Genomic DNA, 16,262 nt, shown 5'->3' on the forward strand with positions numbered 1-16,262 from the left:
AGACAGAACTGCGGTCGTCTGTACGAGACGTAAACTACATAAAAACTCTCTTTTATGTGAACTCAGCGCAGATAACACATTATGTGTGTTTTGTTCCTTCTATTCATTGCTTTTCTTGTTTTATCTCCATAGATCTATTGAGTTTCCATGACCTGAGATGAACACTGTCGCTTCCTAGCCGGTCAATTGCATTTCATTCATATTTATGTCACCGGGAAGGATCCGGCAGCGCTAACTTATGTGCGTAAAGTGTTTAGCGAACAGTTTCTTGTGAGATCAATGCTCGCTGTCATCCTCCGGTCGCTTCTTGCATCAAGCCTGCTTTGACATGGCAGAGTAAGACATGTGAAGGCTGCTCTCAGCTAGCCAGTAGAGGGAAGCTGTACTTTGCTTGCAGCAGCAGAGCTGAGGCAGGCGATTTCTTCTGAGAGGAAACACTGCAGCCTTCTGGACTGCGTCTGCCTCTCCAGGGAGAGGCTGACTGTTGTTCCACCCACAGGCTGGAAGGAGGGGGATTGAATGAAAGACAAGACAAGCCCTAAACACCATGTCACTCCGAGAGGGAGACAGCAGCAACTAGGCTGGAAGGGTTTTTTTTTTTCTTTCTTTCTTTCTTCCTTCCTTTCTTTTTTTTTTTTTACCTATTAGGGGGAGGAGAGAGACGATTCTGAGAGACTGAGAGTAAGAAAGGAGAACATCAAGCCGGTTTGCAGGAATTCTGTAGTTCCAGCATACAGCTTTCCTGGCTCCTGTCACAGGACTTTCCCTCCAGCACCTTCTGGATTTATACTACAGACGAGCTTCTTTTAGGAATAAGGAGATATTAACGAGGGATATCAACAGGGGAGAGAAAAGGACGACAAGCGGCGCCTTGTGTGATTTTTCTTTTTTTTCGTATTGGAATTAGCGATTGGTAAAAAGGAAAAGAGATAAGAATATATACATATATATTGAGGCTGAGAACTCCTAAAAGCAACATCATTGCTGTCAGGAATAGTGGTTTCGGAGAAGGAAGAAGGGCCTGGGGCATTACTCCCTGTCAACGAGTTTTCTGCATCAGATATAACGATTCCAGCTACATGGGCAAACGTTTGGAACAGCAACCAATGTACCCTCAGTACACTTACTACTATCCTCATTATCTCCAAACCAAGGTATGAGAACCTCCGGTGGTGCCCATGTTCTGTGATTATGCACTCAGTGGATGATGGATAGGTGGCCGCTATGAATGGCAGGTTGCCTTATTTCAGTTGGGTATCACACAGAGCAGTCAAAACAGGGACACGAGAAAAGAAGGAAGGTCAAGCAATGTGGATTGTTCCCCCAAACCTTCTTGTTCTTTTTCTATTTCTACAGTATAACTCTTTTATTATTATTATTATTATTATTATTATTATTATTATTTAATCCTTGTTTGTCTGCCACAAGGATTATATTTGTCTTCTATTAGCCTAGATGTCTGCCTTACCGGCAGCGTGTAATTCTCCTGACATAGGATGCAGATTGGCTTGGATAATAAAATGTATACTCTTGGATGTAAATACAGTCTCAATGGCACTTTAGTGAGATCTGTACAATCTGGGCAGATGAAAGCATTATCCAGCTGCAGGGGATTTCTATGCTGATCAACTTTAAGCGGAAAATGCACACGGCTAAAAGAGCCAAAAACAATCAGATTTGTTGTTTTGCAAGTTTGGGGATTTTCTAAGTGAGCGGCAAACACACAACCGGAGGTGAATGCAGCACTTTAACTGTTTAGATATAGGCAATGAGTACATAGGGTTAATCTGGGACTTGTGCTTCCTCCGGTTCCAATGTCAGAGGTGAAGAAGGACATGTTATCAATGTATATGGGTTTGCTGGGAATCAGACATCAGCTCTCACAGATTGATGCTCTGCCTCAGCTACAGTGCATTTCACTAAAACTGCTTAGTCAGGTATTCTACCGAACATACTACTGTATATTGTCATGTATAGCATTGCAGACAGAACTTTACCCACTGGATCCTTGAGGGGGGATATTTCCTATTCCATTGTTTGCAATGTCAAGGTCAATTTTAGAATCAGCCGCACCATTTAAGCCCTTTTGAAGGTAGCTGATAGGCTTCTTTGTCTCGGTAATAGAGACAGCGTGCATTGTTGGAGGTAGAAATGACTAAAAGAGCAATTATACATAAATGACGGAGTTATCTTTATTCTCTGGGCTGTTGTTAAGAGCATGCTGTGTGCAAGAGGGATTTTGACAAGCAGGGGGATTCTATCAATGCGCGCCACACGTCTATCGATGCAGAATAGGTGTATCATTTTTCCCATTCCCATTAAAATAGAGGAAAAATAAAGTGTGTGTAATCAGGGTTAAACACGTGATGTGTCGTACTTGTGTCTGAAACAGCCTTAGTCACAACAGACATGTGGCATCTGGATCTCATTACTGTAGCATGCTTTCGGTTTTTAGGTTAGGGCGAGGATGGAACGCGAGAACCCCAAGTCATTAGATTTTTGTTCTTCTCATATCTGTGCACTAAGCTAACCTACGTTTCCATAGTGTGACATGCTTGGATGAGGAATAAGTGCTTGGCCAGACACAATGCTCATTAATTAATTATTGTCACTATTGCCGTCAAGTTGGGTTTACAGATGTTTGGTGCCACACGCACCACAAATTGAAAAATATGCAACCGTCAAAGCTGAGAAAGTGGGCAAAGTGGGCAAGTGCACTTGAAGTGAAGCCGCAAGGGCCGGGGTTGAAGGCATTTTATAGGCTAGAACACATATAGGTTAAATGTACATGGTGACATGGCCTTTATGTATAGTGGAAGGATCAAATAGGTCTCCATAAACTTTGTCTTACTCCACAGCATGGCTACTTGGTAGTGCCTTGTGTCTGAGATATGCTACTAGTGAAGTCCTAGACTGAACTGGCTCTTCAATACTTTTTTGCAAAATGACTTTTTGATAGACAACAATATACTTTACTATCGAATGGGCAAACTGCTAATTTTGAAGAACTATCATTATTAATTCAGCAAGAGATGGCCCAGGATTTCAGGAAACAGAACGAGGCGTTGGCCAGCATTTATCCATGATAATTGATATTTCAAAAGATACACTGCTTTATCGATGTGAATTATTAATGATGGCCATTAAGAGCTGGATAGCATTATAACCCAATTCTGTTTCCATGCTAAGCCTGTAATCTATAAACGTTAGATAGTATATACACAAAGAGGGGAATATCAGGTAACCGTCATGAAAATTCTTCTGCCGAGGTTAAAGGGGCCTGAGCTGCCATCTCCAAGGCAAACCCTGTCTGGTTGTGACTGTCTATAATAAGTCGAGTAAAGCGAATGAATGAATGAGGGAATGAATGACATGATTATTGCTTTAGGTTTGACATGTGCATTAATTGTTCAAGAAAATATTTCAGGAATGTCCGCCTGGTGATATCACATGTATTAGAAGTTTCCCCCTCTCAATATCTGGAGCTTAACCCTTTTACTGTCACATGTCTGGCTAGTTCTAAATCCAAGTTTATTCTATTTTTTTTTCTTATTTTTGTATCCCATTCCACAGTGTAGGGTTTACTTGAGTAAAGGGAGCCATTATATACTGCATATATTAAGTATGCAAAACCTCACATTCATTAGTATACACTTTAATAATGATATAAAAATAGAGCTAGGCTCCCTCCTATGAATATTGATCTTTCCATCTGGTTCCTGGAATTTGTAAATGATTCTCTTCTGCTAATGAAGGTAGATGGTAACCCAAGAGAATCGTGAGCAGGCTAATCATGTGGAGAGAAATTAGGTTCAGTAATTGTCAATGACCTGAATGAAGCAGTCTCACAAGGAAACTGCATCAACTTTAAAGGTTTTTGGGGAGATAATAGTGATTTTTATCTGGCTTTTCATTTTCCCCATGGTCTCCTAAAATATTCATTTTTCCTGAAAAATTGCCCATACTGTACTTGCTTTTATAGAATATGCACTTTGCATTCATTATGGCCATCCTCTCTTTTATTGGAGCCAAGTTCAAGTCTATATAGATGTAGCATTACCATTCTTTTTCTGTGAATGTCTGCACCGATTTATAACCCTGCTTTGCCTATGCCCCCTACTCGTGCTGACCAAATACAGATTTTCCAGACCCATCCCTTCTTGGTAGGTGTTACTGCATTTTCCACATTTGACCATCTGGACATACAGAAGGCCTTGTCGAAAGAATTCCAAAATGAGAAACAGGTTGATATAACTTTCCTTGCTGGTGGTGTACAGCCTGTGTTTGGTGTCTGGCGTGAGGCAACAGTCAGGTGTAAGGAGTAATTCGGCAGCCATACACTGGTCTTAGGCCACAGTTTCTACCATCTGCAGCCTGGGCAGGTGCCAAAGACATGATAATCTTCTTGTAATATTTCTATATCTACAGACGCATGCTGTAAATATTGCTATAAATTGTGCCGCCTGACCCTGTGTACATAGATTGGATCAGAGCATCATATTTTGCTAACTAAACCTTAGATTGTAAATCTAGTTTAGAGAAATATTTCCATTTTATTCTAGTTCTACTATAGGGCCTTTTGATATATCTGTAACCCTCGAGATAAATACAACATGCAAGGTTTTTCCACCAACATAGAAGAGGATTCTTTACTGTTAGGGCAGTGAGAATCTGGAATTGCTTGCCTGAGGAGGTGGTGATGGCGAACTCAGTCGAGGGGTTCAAGAGAGGCCTGGATGTCTTCCTGGAGCAGAACAATATTGTATCATACAATTAGGTTCTGTAGAAGGACGTAGATCTGGGGATTTATTATGATGGAATATAGGCTGAACTGGATGGACAAATGTCTTTTTTCGGCCTTACTAACTATGTTACTTGATCAGTATTATGAAACATGACAGTTCGGACATTTTTTAGCTAATCGCGGATTTTATTTTTTTGGCTCGGTATTATCCTTTTTATCATAGACGGGATATCACTGACAAGTCTTACGAGGATCCAGCGTCGTCATATAGAAGTTTGTCTTTCCAGTTATCCCAGACGTGATGTAACCTGGTACATATGTTAGTGAAAAATCAATTGCAAAATAGTCTTTGGAAAGCACAGTATCCTATGTTGTCGGAGTAAACAGGACCGGAGTCATAATAAGTGGGGAGTTATTTGGCTTTACTTTACTTTTAAGGCAGATAAGAGAGAGAGAGAGAGAGGAATAGGTTCATTTCAGGTCACGTTGGAAATGGCCTGAACACAGTTGGCTTTACAGAGATATGATTTCACACAGTACTTTTCGTCTTTATGAGTACGTTTGGCAAGAACAGCTCATTCAGTCACGAACATGCCAGTTCTGAAGCTTCCAGGAAGTCAACTCCCCCCTCCAACTTTTTTTTTTAAGCAAAAGTTCAGAATTCCTTCTAATGTGTTGTTTTGAAAATCCCATTAATGGAGGAAATTTATACAAGTTGAAACGGTTGATATTTATCCAAAACTTGATTCCAGGGCTGTACTAAAACTGTTTTCTAAGAGTGTTTGAGGCACAGCTGTATGCAATTAAGGAGCGTAATATTAAAAGCATGTGTATGGGAGATCTATTATGATAGAACTGTTTCATATAAAATGGAAGAACAGAGGAGCTCGGAGCTCTGATTGATTCATGCATTGTTGTGTTCTGTGTGTGATCTTTTGGGGATATGTTTTTCAAGTCCGTTTACACACTGTGTTGAGTAGGCGGAAACAACTGTGCAATCTGCGTTCGCGGAAAGCACACAGAATATTTCAGCATTTACGTCACAATGTTCTCTGTAGGCACAACTAACAAATTGCTCGGTTTGGATTTTTCTCTTTTTTTTTTCGTTTATGATTTGGAAACCCAAGTTGGATTTATTCTAAGGAATGTTCTCTCTTGGTTATTCACTTGTTTTGTTTCAGATTCTTTCACAATAGCGTTGAAGTTAACGGGAGATATAAACTAATAGGGCAATTTATAATGCAAGTCACAGCTGCCATTGGCACAATTACCTTTATTCTGGCTGTTATTACAGTATTGTATATATTGAAGAAGGAAAGAATCCTGTGTGTAACCCCCCACCGGTACAAAAAAAAAAAAAGGATATTGATTAAAAGCTAAACCTAAAAAGGTTCTGCATTCATCAGTTGATCGTGATAATGCCAGCTCCTATGCTTTAGGAATAGAGATGAGTACAAGTCTTGAGTCAGGCAAAAATGGATGAAGATGTCCAGCAGATTCGATTTGGTGTGAATAAATTCTACCCAAATTTAAACTTCCCCAATTGCCTGAGAAAGGGTGAAAAATAATAAAAAAAAACCTTCACACTTACGTTTCCTCACTTTTTGATACCTATGCTACCTCAGATGCCTGGTCCTCCGTGCCAGTCTTTAGCTCTTTAGGGCTCCTGTTCTTTCTCCATTCCAATGAGGTAAGTCAATTTTAGGTCTGTGAATGACCACAAGTGGTCACATGACGGTAATGACTTGGGTTCACTCCTAGTTTACCATGCAAGGCCAAGTACAGGTCTCAGATTGACCTCACATGCCAGAATGGATGAAGAACGGAAGACTTACGATGAGGAATGGGACTTGTGACCATGTAAGAACAGGTGACTAAATGTGAAAATGAAGGATTTTTTATTTTAATTATTTTCTGGCTCAAAGAATCATAAATCTGATCCCCCAAATTTGGTCTACCGGTTCGATCATGTGTTTCTTGGCTGATCAGTCATTTGAATACTCACCATGGGCCAAGAAGTATCGTTTCTCCTTGCGGAGAGTGACGTGGTAAGCATGTCGATGTGAGGAGACTAAAAGCTGCAATGCTCCTCTGGGAAATATGCAAATTGTCTCTTCAGAGAGCAAGAGGACTAGAACTATAGTGCCACCTGTCGATGTTGACTCTTAGGATTGCTACTTCCAAAAAGGTGGCACTAGAGTTCTAGTCCTCTTCCTCTCTGAAGAGACAATTTGAATAGTCACCATGTAATGTTTCATTAGCATTGAAAGCTGTAAATGGTTTGACAGATAAATAATAAGTAGAGTAAGAATATTGTATATTATGATATTATTTTATATTCAGGGGTTTAAGAAAATGTGATGAAAAAGAAATAGTAGATATTCTTGTAATGTAGCACAAAATGTCACAGAGTCTATGAAGTCTTCTGACAGAATCTATTCTTTCATCTGTGATATGCATCTAATTGGCATGAAGAATGCAATAACAGTTCCTTACCTTGTCTAGATCGTGTGGAGAAAAGAGAATGGTTCTTAACATGCAAATTGCTGGATGTGCTTTCTCATTTGACAGAATAGAATTAGGACTGAGGCTTTGGTTCATTTCTTTAACCACCTTGTCTTTTTAATAATGGTAGGATGCAACGAACTCTAGTCTACAAGTGACACCATGCACAGTCAGGGACTCCTCCTGAATAAAGATGCCACAATGGAAATACTACATGAGCACAGCATAACGGAAGATTAAGAGAGTTTCCTCTTGTATACATATCTCTATAGCTGTGGGAAACATAGTCACAACTGTGGTTTATTGAAAGCTATACAGAATTGTAATAGAATTGTAGTTGGATGCATCAATGTTTGTTGCCATCGTGTTTATGGCAGTTTTCTTCTGATATTCTTTACTTAAGAAAAACATGAAAAGTCCAGGAAAAAAATTACAGAATCCCTCCAGTTTTGAATACATCTGTTCTGATCTATTTAAAGTGTACTGACTTAAACATGTTATCATTGAATGTTTTATTTTAAAGATTTAAAAGGAATCTGTCAGGATGATTTCACACCTCTAATCATATGTACATGTATCTCTCTGAACGACAAGTCCTGCAACACCTTTCCATGGCCAGTCTGGTTCTCCTTTACTTCGAAATCAGGTTCTGAAATGATATGCGAATGAGACTGACGGACTATGGAAGATTTGATGCTTATGTCACCCCAGCTTTATTCCCCATCAAACACTGCCTTCTCCAGCTTGTCTGATGGCTCCTTTGCCTGAATTCACACAGCATAGACTAGGTTGACAGTCATAAGAGAAGGTGGCATAGAATGGGGACTAGAGCTGGAGTGACAGTGGCTTTGAATCTTCCAAAGTCCTTCAGCCTCATTTGAATATCAATTCAGAAGCTGATTTCACATTAACAAACTAGCCATGTCAATGTATTGTTGGGCATGCCTTTGAAATAGTTACATGCACATATAGTTTGGAGTGTCAAATCCTGCTGCCAGATTCCCTCTAATACTGAATTTTATTGCACTTTTTTATCACTTTACTCTGATGCATGTAATCTCTGTATGTAGTAGTGCATCATGCTCAAGTTTCCCCCTTGAGATGGGATAAGAGTTTTTCATTGTTTTCCCCTTTATAGCAATAAATGTCTATGTTTTGTATACACCATTAATTTCAAGGTTTTGTCCCGCTTTGTGACCAAATTATGTTTATTGTCCCAGGGCATCATTATTTATAAACTCTGACAACTTCAAGCAGATGTTCCTCTCATTCTGCTTCTACAGCTCTCATGGAGACCTACTCCTGGTAACAATCCTGTGTAGCCTGATTGTCATACTTACTCCACTCTTCCTCACTTTATATGCTCGGGACAAATTGGAAGGTTACCAAGAAGTAGGTGTTAGGGGTCGAGTTCCCACCTCTGCACAGGGGGAATCTCGGGCCATCCCCGCTGCGGTCTCCCATTCTTCTCCTGCCGCAGTGGAGCCTGCTCAGTGGAGATGTTAGTCCCAGCGTCTTGCTCAGTCCGACTCTGTACAAAGAGTTACTGCTGCTTTTCCTGCTTCTGCCATTGAAGCCAGTGCTGGGCAGCGGCGAGCAGATGCTTCTAGGACTAAGTCCTGCTTTTTTCATTCTGAGAATGCCCACAGTAAGATCTCTCAGTGGAGATCGAGGGTCACATGTTCAGATACTGCAGCTAAGTCCATTGGTCCTTCTAGGAAGGTCCTGTAGGTACTCTGGCTTTTTGGCAGCCTCTCATTGGTCCTTCTAGGAAGGTCTTGTACTTGCTGCAGCTATAAAAGGCTTGCATGGCTGCACGGCCATGCGCTAGTATCAATCCAAATATGTGCTTTGCGCCAGTGTGGTTATGTATGAATGTGTTCATGGACCCGGCTGAAATAAGCCCCTAGAATACCGGCACCTCCGGTTAGGAGATTGTGTGAACATATTCAGGGACCCAGCTGAAATAATCCCTAGAATACCGGCACCTCCGGTGAGGAGATTGCGTGTATGCATAACCACTGACTGCTATCAGTTCGGCAGCAAGCTTGTGCTCCTGTGAGGCTAACAGGGCACAGTGCTTTCCTCTCACGACTACTCTGTGAGGTAACAGAGCTAGTCTATACCGCCAAACAGTGCCACCATTCACTAGCAGCAGGTTCCTCCTGCACAGTGGACCCCGGGCTGCGAACGCACCATTTATAATAAACATCTATATTTACTCGGTGCGTTCCGCTAGCCCTAACAGTAGGTGACTGCAAGATCAGACTATTCAGGATTTGTTTCTTTTCTGTTAACATGAAGACATGAAGGCTGGCAAAGGAAAGATATGAAATAAAGTGGCTAAAAATAATGAATATTTAGAGAATGTGATTTATTCCAATATTCAGTTTCAGATGGGGTTGTGGTTCATATATGTGAGCAGACAATCGTTTAAACGATGAACAAACCCTCTGCTCCTCACATCACTCGTCCGTGCATCTTCTCATCATTATCAAGAGCTCAATCCTCAATGCTTTTCTTGCAGAAGCACGCATAAGGTCAAGATGTCATGACATCATAATGTGCTCCTTGACCTTACACATTCAAGTGGGAGTTCAGCTCTCGGTGGTTGTGATAAGAAGATGTGCCGAGGACCAAACTGGTAATGGCGACACAAAAATTGGCCGGAGAGATGAGCAGTAAGGTAAGTATAAGCATTTTTTTTTTAATTTTTAAACCTTTTTGATGGCCATGTACGATTTAGCAAAATGATGGTCAGCTATTCCTCTAAATGTGAGCAGAAGTAAATTCCAAAAATATCTGCATTTTGGCAAACACAAGTTTTGGTAATATTTGAGAAGAATTCAATTCCACTCAAACATATTTGTTCATGTCTATGGATCAAAAATATGTATTTGCTCCATTGCTTCAACTTCTACTGAACTAAATCACCCTTTGTTGGACTTATATTTCCACTTCTCTATTTGATGGTGAGATTGTTAAATGAGTGAACAATTTCCATTTGCAGTGCATCATTTTTAAAAATCGAATGAGAATTTTATTTCGTTCTCCCCTAAGTAATTTAGTGCACGAGGAAAAGCTGCTTTTGGGCACGTCCTTCAGTTGCTCACCCTTTCACATTACACAATTATTGTGAACAATGGGTCATTATCGCTAGACTCTGATAGTTATCAGCCAGTGTAAATGTAGCTTAGGTGACTGCAAGATCAAACTACACAGGGCTTGTTTATTATCGGTTACCATGAAGATACATGGGTTGACAATGGAACAATAAAAATGGCTGCAAAAAATAATAAATCTTCAGAGAAGGAGATTTATTTCAATTTTCAGTTATACATTAGGCTGTTGTGACTAGGTCTTGTTATCATGTAAGAAATGATCCTTTGAGTATCTGGTGGGCCTTCAAAAGCTGAATAAAGGAGCAATGCAGGATGAATTTCACCGGGTGACTGAGTTTTAAGAATGTAACAATTACTGGTTATAATGTTCTCTAGTTTGCAAGTACGACCTTATAAAGAACACTTTTATAAAAGTACTTGTTATACTGTATTTCAACTTATTGTTAACAAGTAAAAATTACATGGCCAAATGGTGTGACATCCTAGAACTTGAGAAGCAGGCAATGGCTGTGATTTGTTTCCTTCTGAAATCTGAAATTTAAAGCAAACATTATAATTTTTTCAATCAAGTGCGTTCTTTAACCACTTCAGAACTGGGTAATTTCCCTCCCCCTACTTCCCTGTTCCTGGCCTAGCATATTTTGGGGTTTAATGGTACATGTGGTTTTAACGTCTGTGAAAAAATCTGTCATGCAGGTATTCATTTTCTTTTCTTTTTTCATCATTCATGAATCTTAAAAGACCTTTGGAAGGGCATTTAAACATATTAATACAATATTTGTATTGTTGATTTTAGCCTTCTGCCTTCATAGGAGAGCAGAGGTGTATCTAGGGTTTCTGGCACCCGGGGCAAGAATTCAGTTTGCCCCCCCCCCCCCCGGACATAGGAGATTTGCACACTTAGTCATGTACCAACGAGCCGCTCTCCCCAATGCTCTCAATGATCAGTGAAAAACAGGGAAGCAGAAGAGAATCTCGTTGTCCACGAGGACCACAAGTATGAAAGTCGCATATGAGTGAAGTGTCCATGTGATGATTACTGGAACCTGCAGAGCTGAATCCTGACATCGCAGGCTTCTGAATTCTCACAACTAATGCACTGCACACTTTTAGGATTCTCCCTTGCCGGTGGAAGGTCAAATCAGCACAAGCATGCGATCTGTATACTTCTGACCACATTCCAACTAGACGTGCCTGGCCTCGCTCAGTTCATTTTCATTGAGTGAGGCCACACATGTCTAATTAGCACATGGACGGATGTATGCAAATTCCCGCCACGAGAAAATCCTAACAGTGTGCACTGCGCACTGTGAGAATTCAGAAGTCTGCAGTCACAAACCTGGACATCCCCTTTAATGCTCCTAACATAAATAAAAACATGAGAATTAAATCTCACCCTCGGCACCTTCGGTGTCATCAGCTCCACTAGAGCACTTACCACAGATCTCCATTTCTGGATCTGCAGCGCTGCTGATTGATGTCCTGTCATGTGATCACACTGCTGGAGTCGCGCTGACCAAGCAGTCAAAGCTTCAATTGTACTCGCTTCTGTAAGATGCGACTACAATTGATCACTGGGAGCCGGCGCTGCAGCTTCTCTGTGCTGGCTGTCAGCTTGACAGTAGGCACAGAGAACAGGTGACTCCCAGTCCGGGGGGTGGCAGAATGCAGTGGCCAGGGGAGACACTGCAGACCACTGCATTAGGTGGCCCAACTGCACCCCCTGCCAGCTGCGCCTGGGGCACATGCCCCGGCTGCCCCCCCTAAATACGCCTCTGTAGCAGCGCATACTGGGTCTCCTAGGACCCAGGAGCTACTATGTAATCCATACACCTAGTAATAACAGGACCACTGGGTCCAGGAAAGCAAATCCTTTAGTGCTTTCTAATCTCATACACAAGCACTATTTTAGTGCTGTATATAAATCAATCGAGAAAATAAACACAGGAATAGGCCATTGTTATCTTCTCTGCTGGCAATCTGACTGTGTCTGACAGCTCACTCTCCACCCTTACAGCTTCACAATTGTGTGCAAACTGCTTACTCTGTGCTTACATTTTAGCACACCTTTGCAGAGAAAAGTGTGGACACCCTAGAGATTTGTAGTCTTTGGGCAGTTAAGAATTAGTTAAAAAACATTAACTAGGTTGTCCATGACTTTGACATTAAAGGCCTATCTCTAGGCCATCAATACCCACTAGGTGGAGGTCCAACACTTGACACGTCCAGGAATCAGCTTATGTCTGGTGCTATGGTCACCAAAAGTGCACAGTGATGTGATCACTACAGGTCTTGAATGGGAAATGAACTGGAGCACCGGAGAATGGCCACTACACAGTGTATGGAGCAGTAGTCTTCTGTCTCTGTACACTGTTTACTTCCAGCAGGATCAGAATGGCCATCTGGCAATTCTGAGAATTGTCTGCTACATAGTTAACAGAATCTCAAGACACCCATACTGTTAAGAGTTGTGATGGAGCACAAAGTGGCTGACTCCATCACTTACCCCAGCAGGCCATGGGTGTCATTAGATATATTGGTCTTGTAGTAAATCTTGCTTTCCTCCATCCAGGGTAATATTGGTAATATATTCCCATCTGGTGCTTGGGGACGGGACCAGCATGGGTCTGTGTTATTTCAAATGCCAGGGCTGAATTTCAGCCCCAGTCCGTACCTGACTTCCAGCCACTATGGCACCTTTAAAGGGACTGTCCATGGCATTCATATTGATGGGCAATCCTTGCCAGCTCTAAAGGGAGCAATACAATTTTAATTACAAAATGCAAGTGTGAAATGAGCCTACATGCCAAACAACGATATATAAGAATGTGTGGTAAAACTTGTGTGTAGTTAGGTGCTGAGCATCTTCCCCTCAAAAAATCTGTGACTGTTCTGTCACACATGGTGATGCTTGGGCCTTATTATTAGTAGTAATGAATGCTATTATTTTAAAAATAGACCTAAACCTTGTAGACCATTAAAATATCCTTATAAAAGTCAGTTATGTGGCTAAAACAGAGATTGGGATGGACAGAAAAAGGCAAATGCAGCACATGATTGATCACAGAGAATCTATCATCAGGTTTTGGCTACCCCATATGAGGGCATTATGATGTAGTGACAAAGATCATGATTACTATGAAGAATCACTTACTGAATGGCGTGTTGTATTTTTTAAAAATAAAATCATTGTTTTATATGCTGCAGATCTATTAATTCTCTGAATTCTGAGTTCTATATACAGTGGGGAAAAAAAGTATTTGGTCAGCCATCAATTGTACAAGATCCCCAATTAAAAAGATTAGAGAGGCCTGTAATTGACATCATAGGTAGACCATAACTATTAGAGTCAAAATTTGAAAACAAATCCAGGAAATCACCTTGTCTGATTTGGCAAGATTTGTTTTGCAAATTATGGTGGAAAATAAGTATTTGGTCATTAGCAAAGGTTCATCTCAATATTTTGCTATATATCCGTTTTCTGCAAGTCTTCACAAGGTTGGCACACCCTGTTGGTGGTATGTTGGCCATTCCTCCATGCAGATCTCCTATAGAGCAGTGATGGTTTGGGCCTGTCGCTGGGCAACACGGACTTTCAACTCCCTCCAAAAGTTTTCTAGGGGGTTGAGATCTGGAGACTGGCTAGGCCACTCCAGGACCTTCATATGCTTCTTAAGAAGCCACTTCTTTGTTGCCGTGGTGGTGTGCTTTGGATCATTATCATGCTGAAAGACCCAGCCACGTTTCATCTTCAATGCCCTTGCTGATGGAAGGAGGTTTGCACTCAAAATCTCACTATACATGGCCCCATTCATTATTTTGTATATACGGATCAGTTGCATTTATATGATTTACACAGTGTGATTTTCTAGATTTTATATTTGGTATTCTATCTCTCAATGTTAAAAATTAACCTACCCTTAAAATTATAGACTGTTCATGTTTTTATCAGTGGGCAAACTTACAAAATCAGCAAGGGATCAAATAATTATTTCTTTCACTGTAGGTCACCTTCCCCTGTTTGATTCTGGCTCCATTGCTGAGCCCTCATGTTTTCAGGCACATGACAGCAGATCTGATTTGCTGTCATGTGTCCTTAATAACTGTGTGTGGAAGGGCAATCCACCCACAGCTGTTAACATGTTAAATGCTGTTGTTAGTTTCTGACTTTGGAATTAACATGAGCGCGACAGAAACAAGTAATTAACTCCACCCATCGACACCCCGTCACATGATCAAAGGGTGCCAATAGGTTGGCAAGACAAACCGGGATCTGCAGGAGATCCCCGTGGTTGTCATTACCAATCTGCTATGAGCACCGCCCTGTAAACGAAGCCCTGCCATGTATAGCACAAGCGATCAGAAGATCGCAGCTTCAAATCTCCTATGGAAAATATTGAAGCTGGTAAAAAGTGTAAAAAGAGTTTTTTTAATTATTTTTAAAAATATGAAAGTTCAAATCACCTCCCTTTTGCCCCATTCAAAATAAACAATAAAAAAAATTTGATATCGCCAAGTTCAGAAATGTCCAATCGATCAAATTATAAAAAGACTTAATCTAACCAGTAAACGGCATAACAAGAAGAAAATCAGAAATGCCGGTATTACGGTTTTTTTGGTCGCTGCAACATTGCAATAGAATGCAATGGCAGGCAATCAAAACATTGCCTCTATCCCAAAATTGTATCAATAAAAGCGTCAGCTCGGCGCGCAAACAAGAAGTCCTCACCCAGCCCAGATCCCCCAAAAAATATTACACTACGGGTGTCGGCAAATGGTGCAATTTTTTTTACTTTAAAAACTTTAGATTTTTTTTCACCACTTAAATCAGAAAGAAGTTATAGATGTTCTGCAAACTGATAATGACCTGGAGAATTATAATAGCTGGTCAGTTTTAGCATTTTTTAAACATGGTAAAAAAAACCTCAAAAACAAATGTGTAATTTCACTTTTTTTGCAATTTCACCGTACTTGGATTTTTTTCCCATTTTCCAGTACATTAAATGGTAAAATCAATTGAGTCTTTAAAAAGTACAACTTGTCCCACAAAAAAGCAAGCCTTCACATAGCCATATTGACGAAAACAAAAAAAAAAAAAAGTTATGGCTCTTGGGAGAATGGGAGCAAAAAACAAAAGCACAAAAAAGGAAAATCGCAAAGTCGTGAAGGGGTTAAGTGAGTTCTGCAGTCACTATTCAATCATGTAGCAAATTTATCATGCTCAAACTCATTAGAAATATTAGAAGTCTTTATTAAGTCACGACTGCCCTGTCCTTCGGCTACATTTTTACATGATCTGTATTCTGTGAGAAGCTTGATGTACTTATTCAAAGGTTTATAAGATCGGTTAAGATAACATTACAAAATTGCACCTATCATAGTTGCTAAACAAAGTTTAGAATTATTTAAGTTTAACTCGACTAATTAATAGTACAAGCAAGATAAAACAAAGTTTTATTGAAAACATGGACAGATGGTAGTTACGAGATAAGCATGACTATGTGACTTCTCGTTTTATAAATCTCATGATTGTATATTACATTCTCTGACACCTAATAGCATTGGTGCAAGCAAAGGTAGTCAACGTTAATTGAAATTGCTGTGAATTTATAAATTAATTCCAAGTTTCATTTGGGCTCAAGTGAGCATATAAGTTGGTACGCCTGTGTAATATTTTACTAATGACAGCTCTGGACTAATTAACATTCCTAATTACTGTAAGTGCACACTTTGTCTGTTCCTCTAATACAGATCTTTATTTTACAAGTTATACATGTGTCAAATAAGGGCATCTCTGACAGACGGGAAAGACTCTTAAGGCAAGAAACATAGCAAAGATGAAAAAATTATACTTGGTCTTTTATTCATTTGTAATTGCTTTGTACTAAAAG

The 16,262-nt window shown here is 40.3% G+C and overlaps 1 protein-coding gene across 4 annotated transcripts in view; it reads left to right on the forward strand.

Moving 5' to 3' along the window:
- Window positions 1–320: 320 nt before the first annotated feature.
- Window positions 321–16,262, forward strand: part of RBMS3 (RNA binding motif single stranded interacting protein 3) — a 983,638-nt gene continuing 967,696 nt past the window's right edge. For 3 of the 4 annotated variants that reach the window (XM_069730018.1, XM_069730016.1, XM_069730017.1), the window contains exon 1: window positions 518–1,154. In XM_069730018.1, coding sequence (XP_069586119.1) covers window positions 1,080–1,154 — 75 coding nt within the window. In that variant the 5' untranslated portion in view covers window positions 518–1,079. Of the gene's footprint in view, window positions 1,155–16,262 lie in introns of all 4 variants that reach the window. The other variant, XM_069730019.1, reaches the window with a different exon arrangement.

This window comes from Ranitomeya imitator, chromosome 6, assembly GCF_032444005.1.
Source record: "Ranitomeya imitator isolate aRanImi1 chromosome 6, aRanImi1.pri, whole genome shotgun sequence".
Lineage (NCBI taxonomy): Eukaryota > Metazoa > Chordata > Amphibia > Anura > Dendrobatidae > Ranitomeya > Ranitomeya imitator.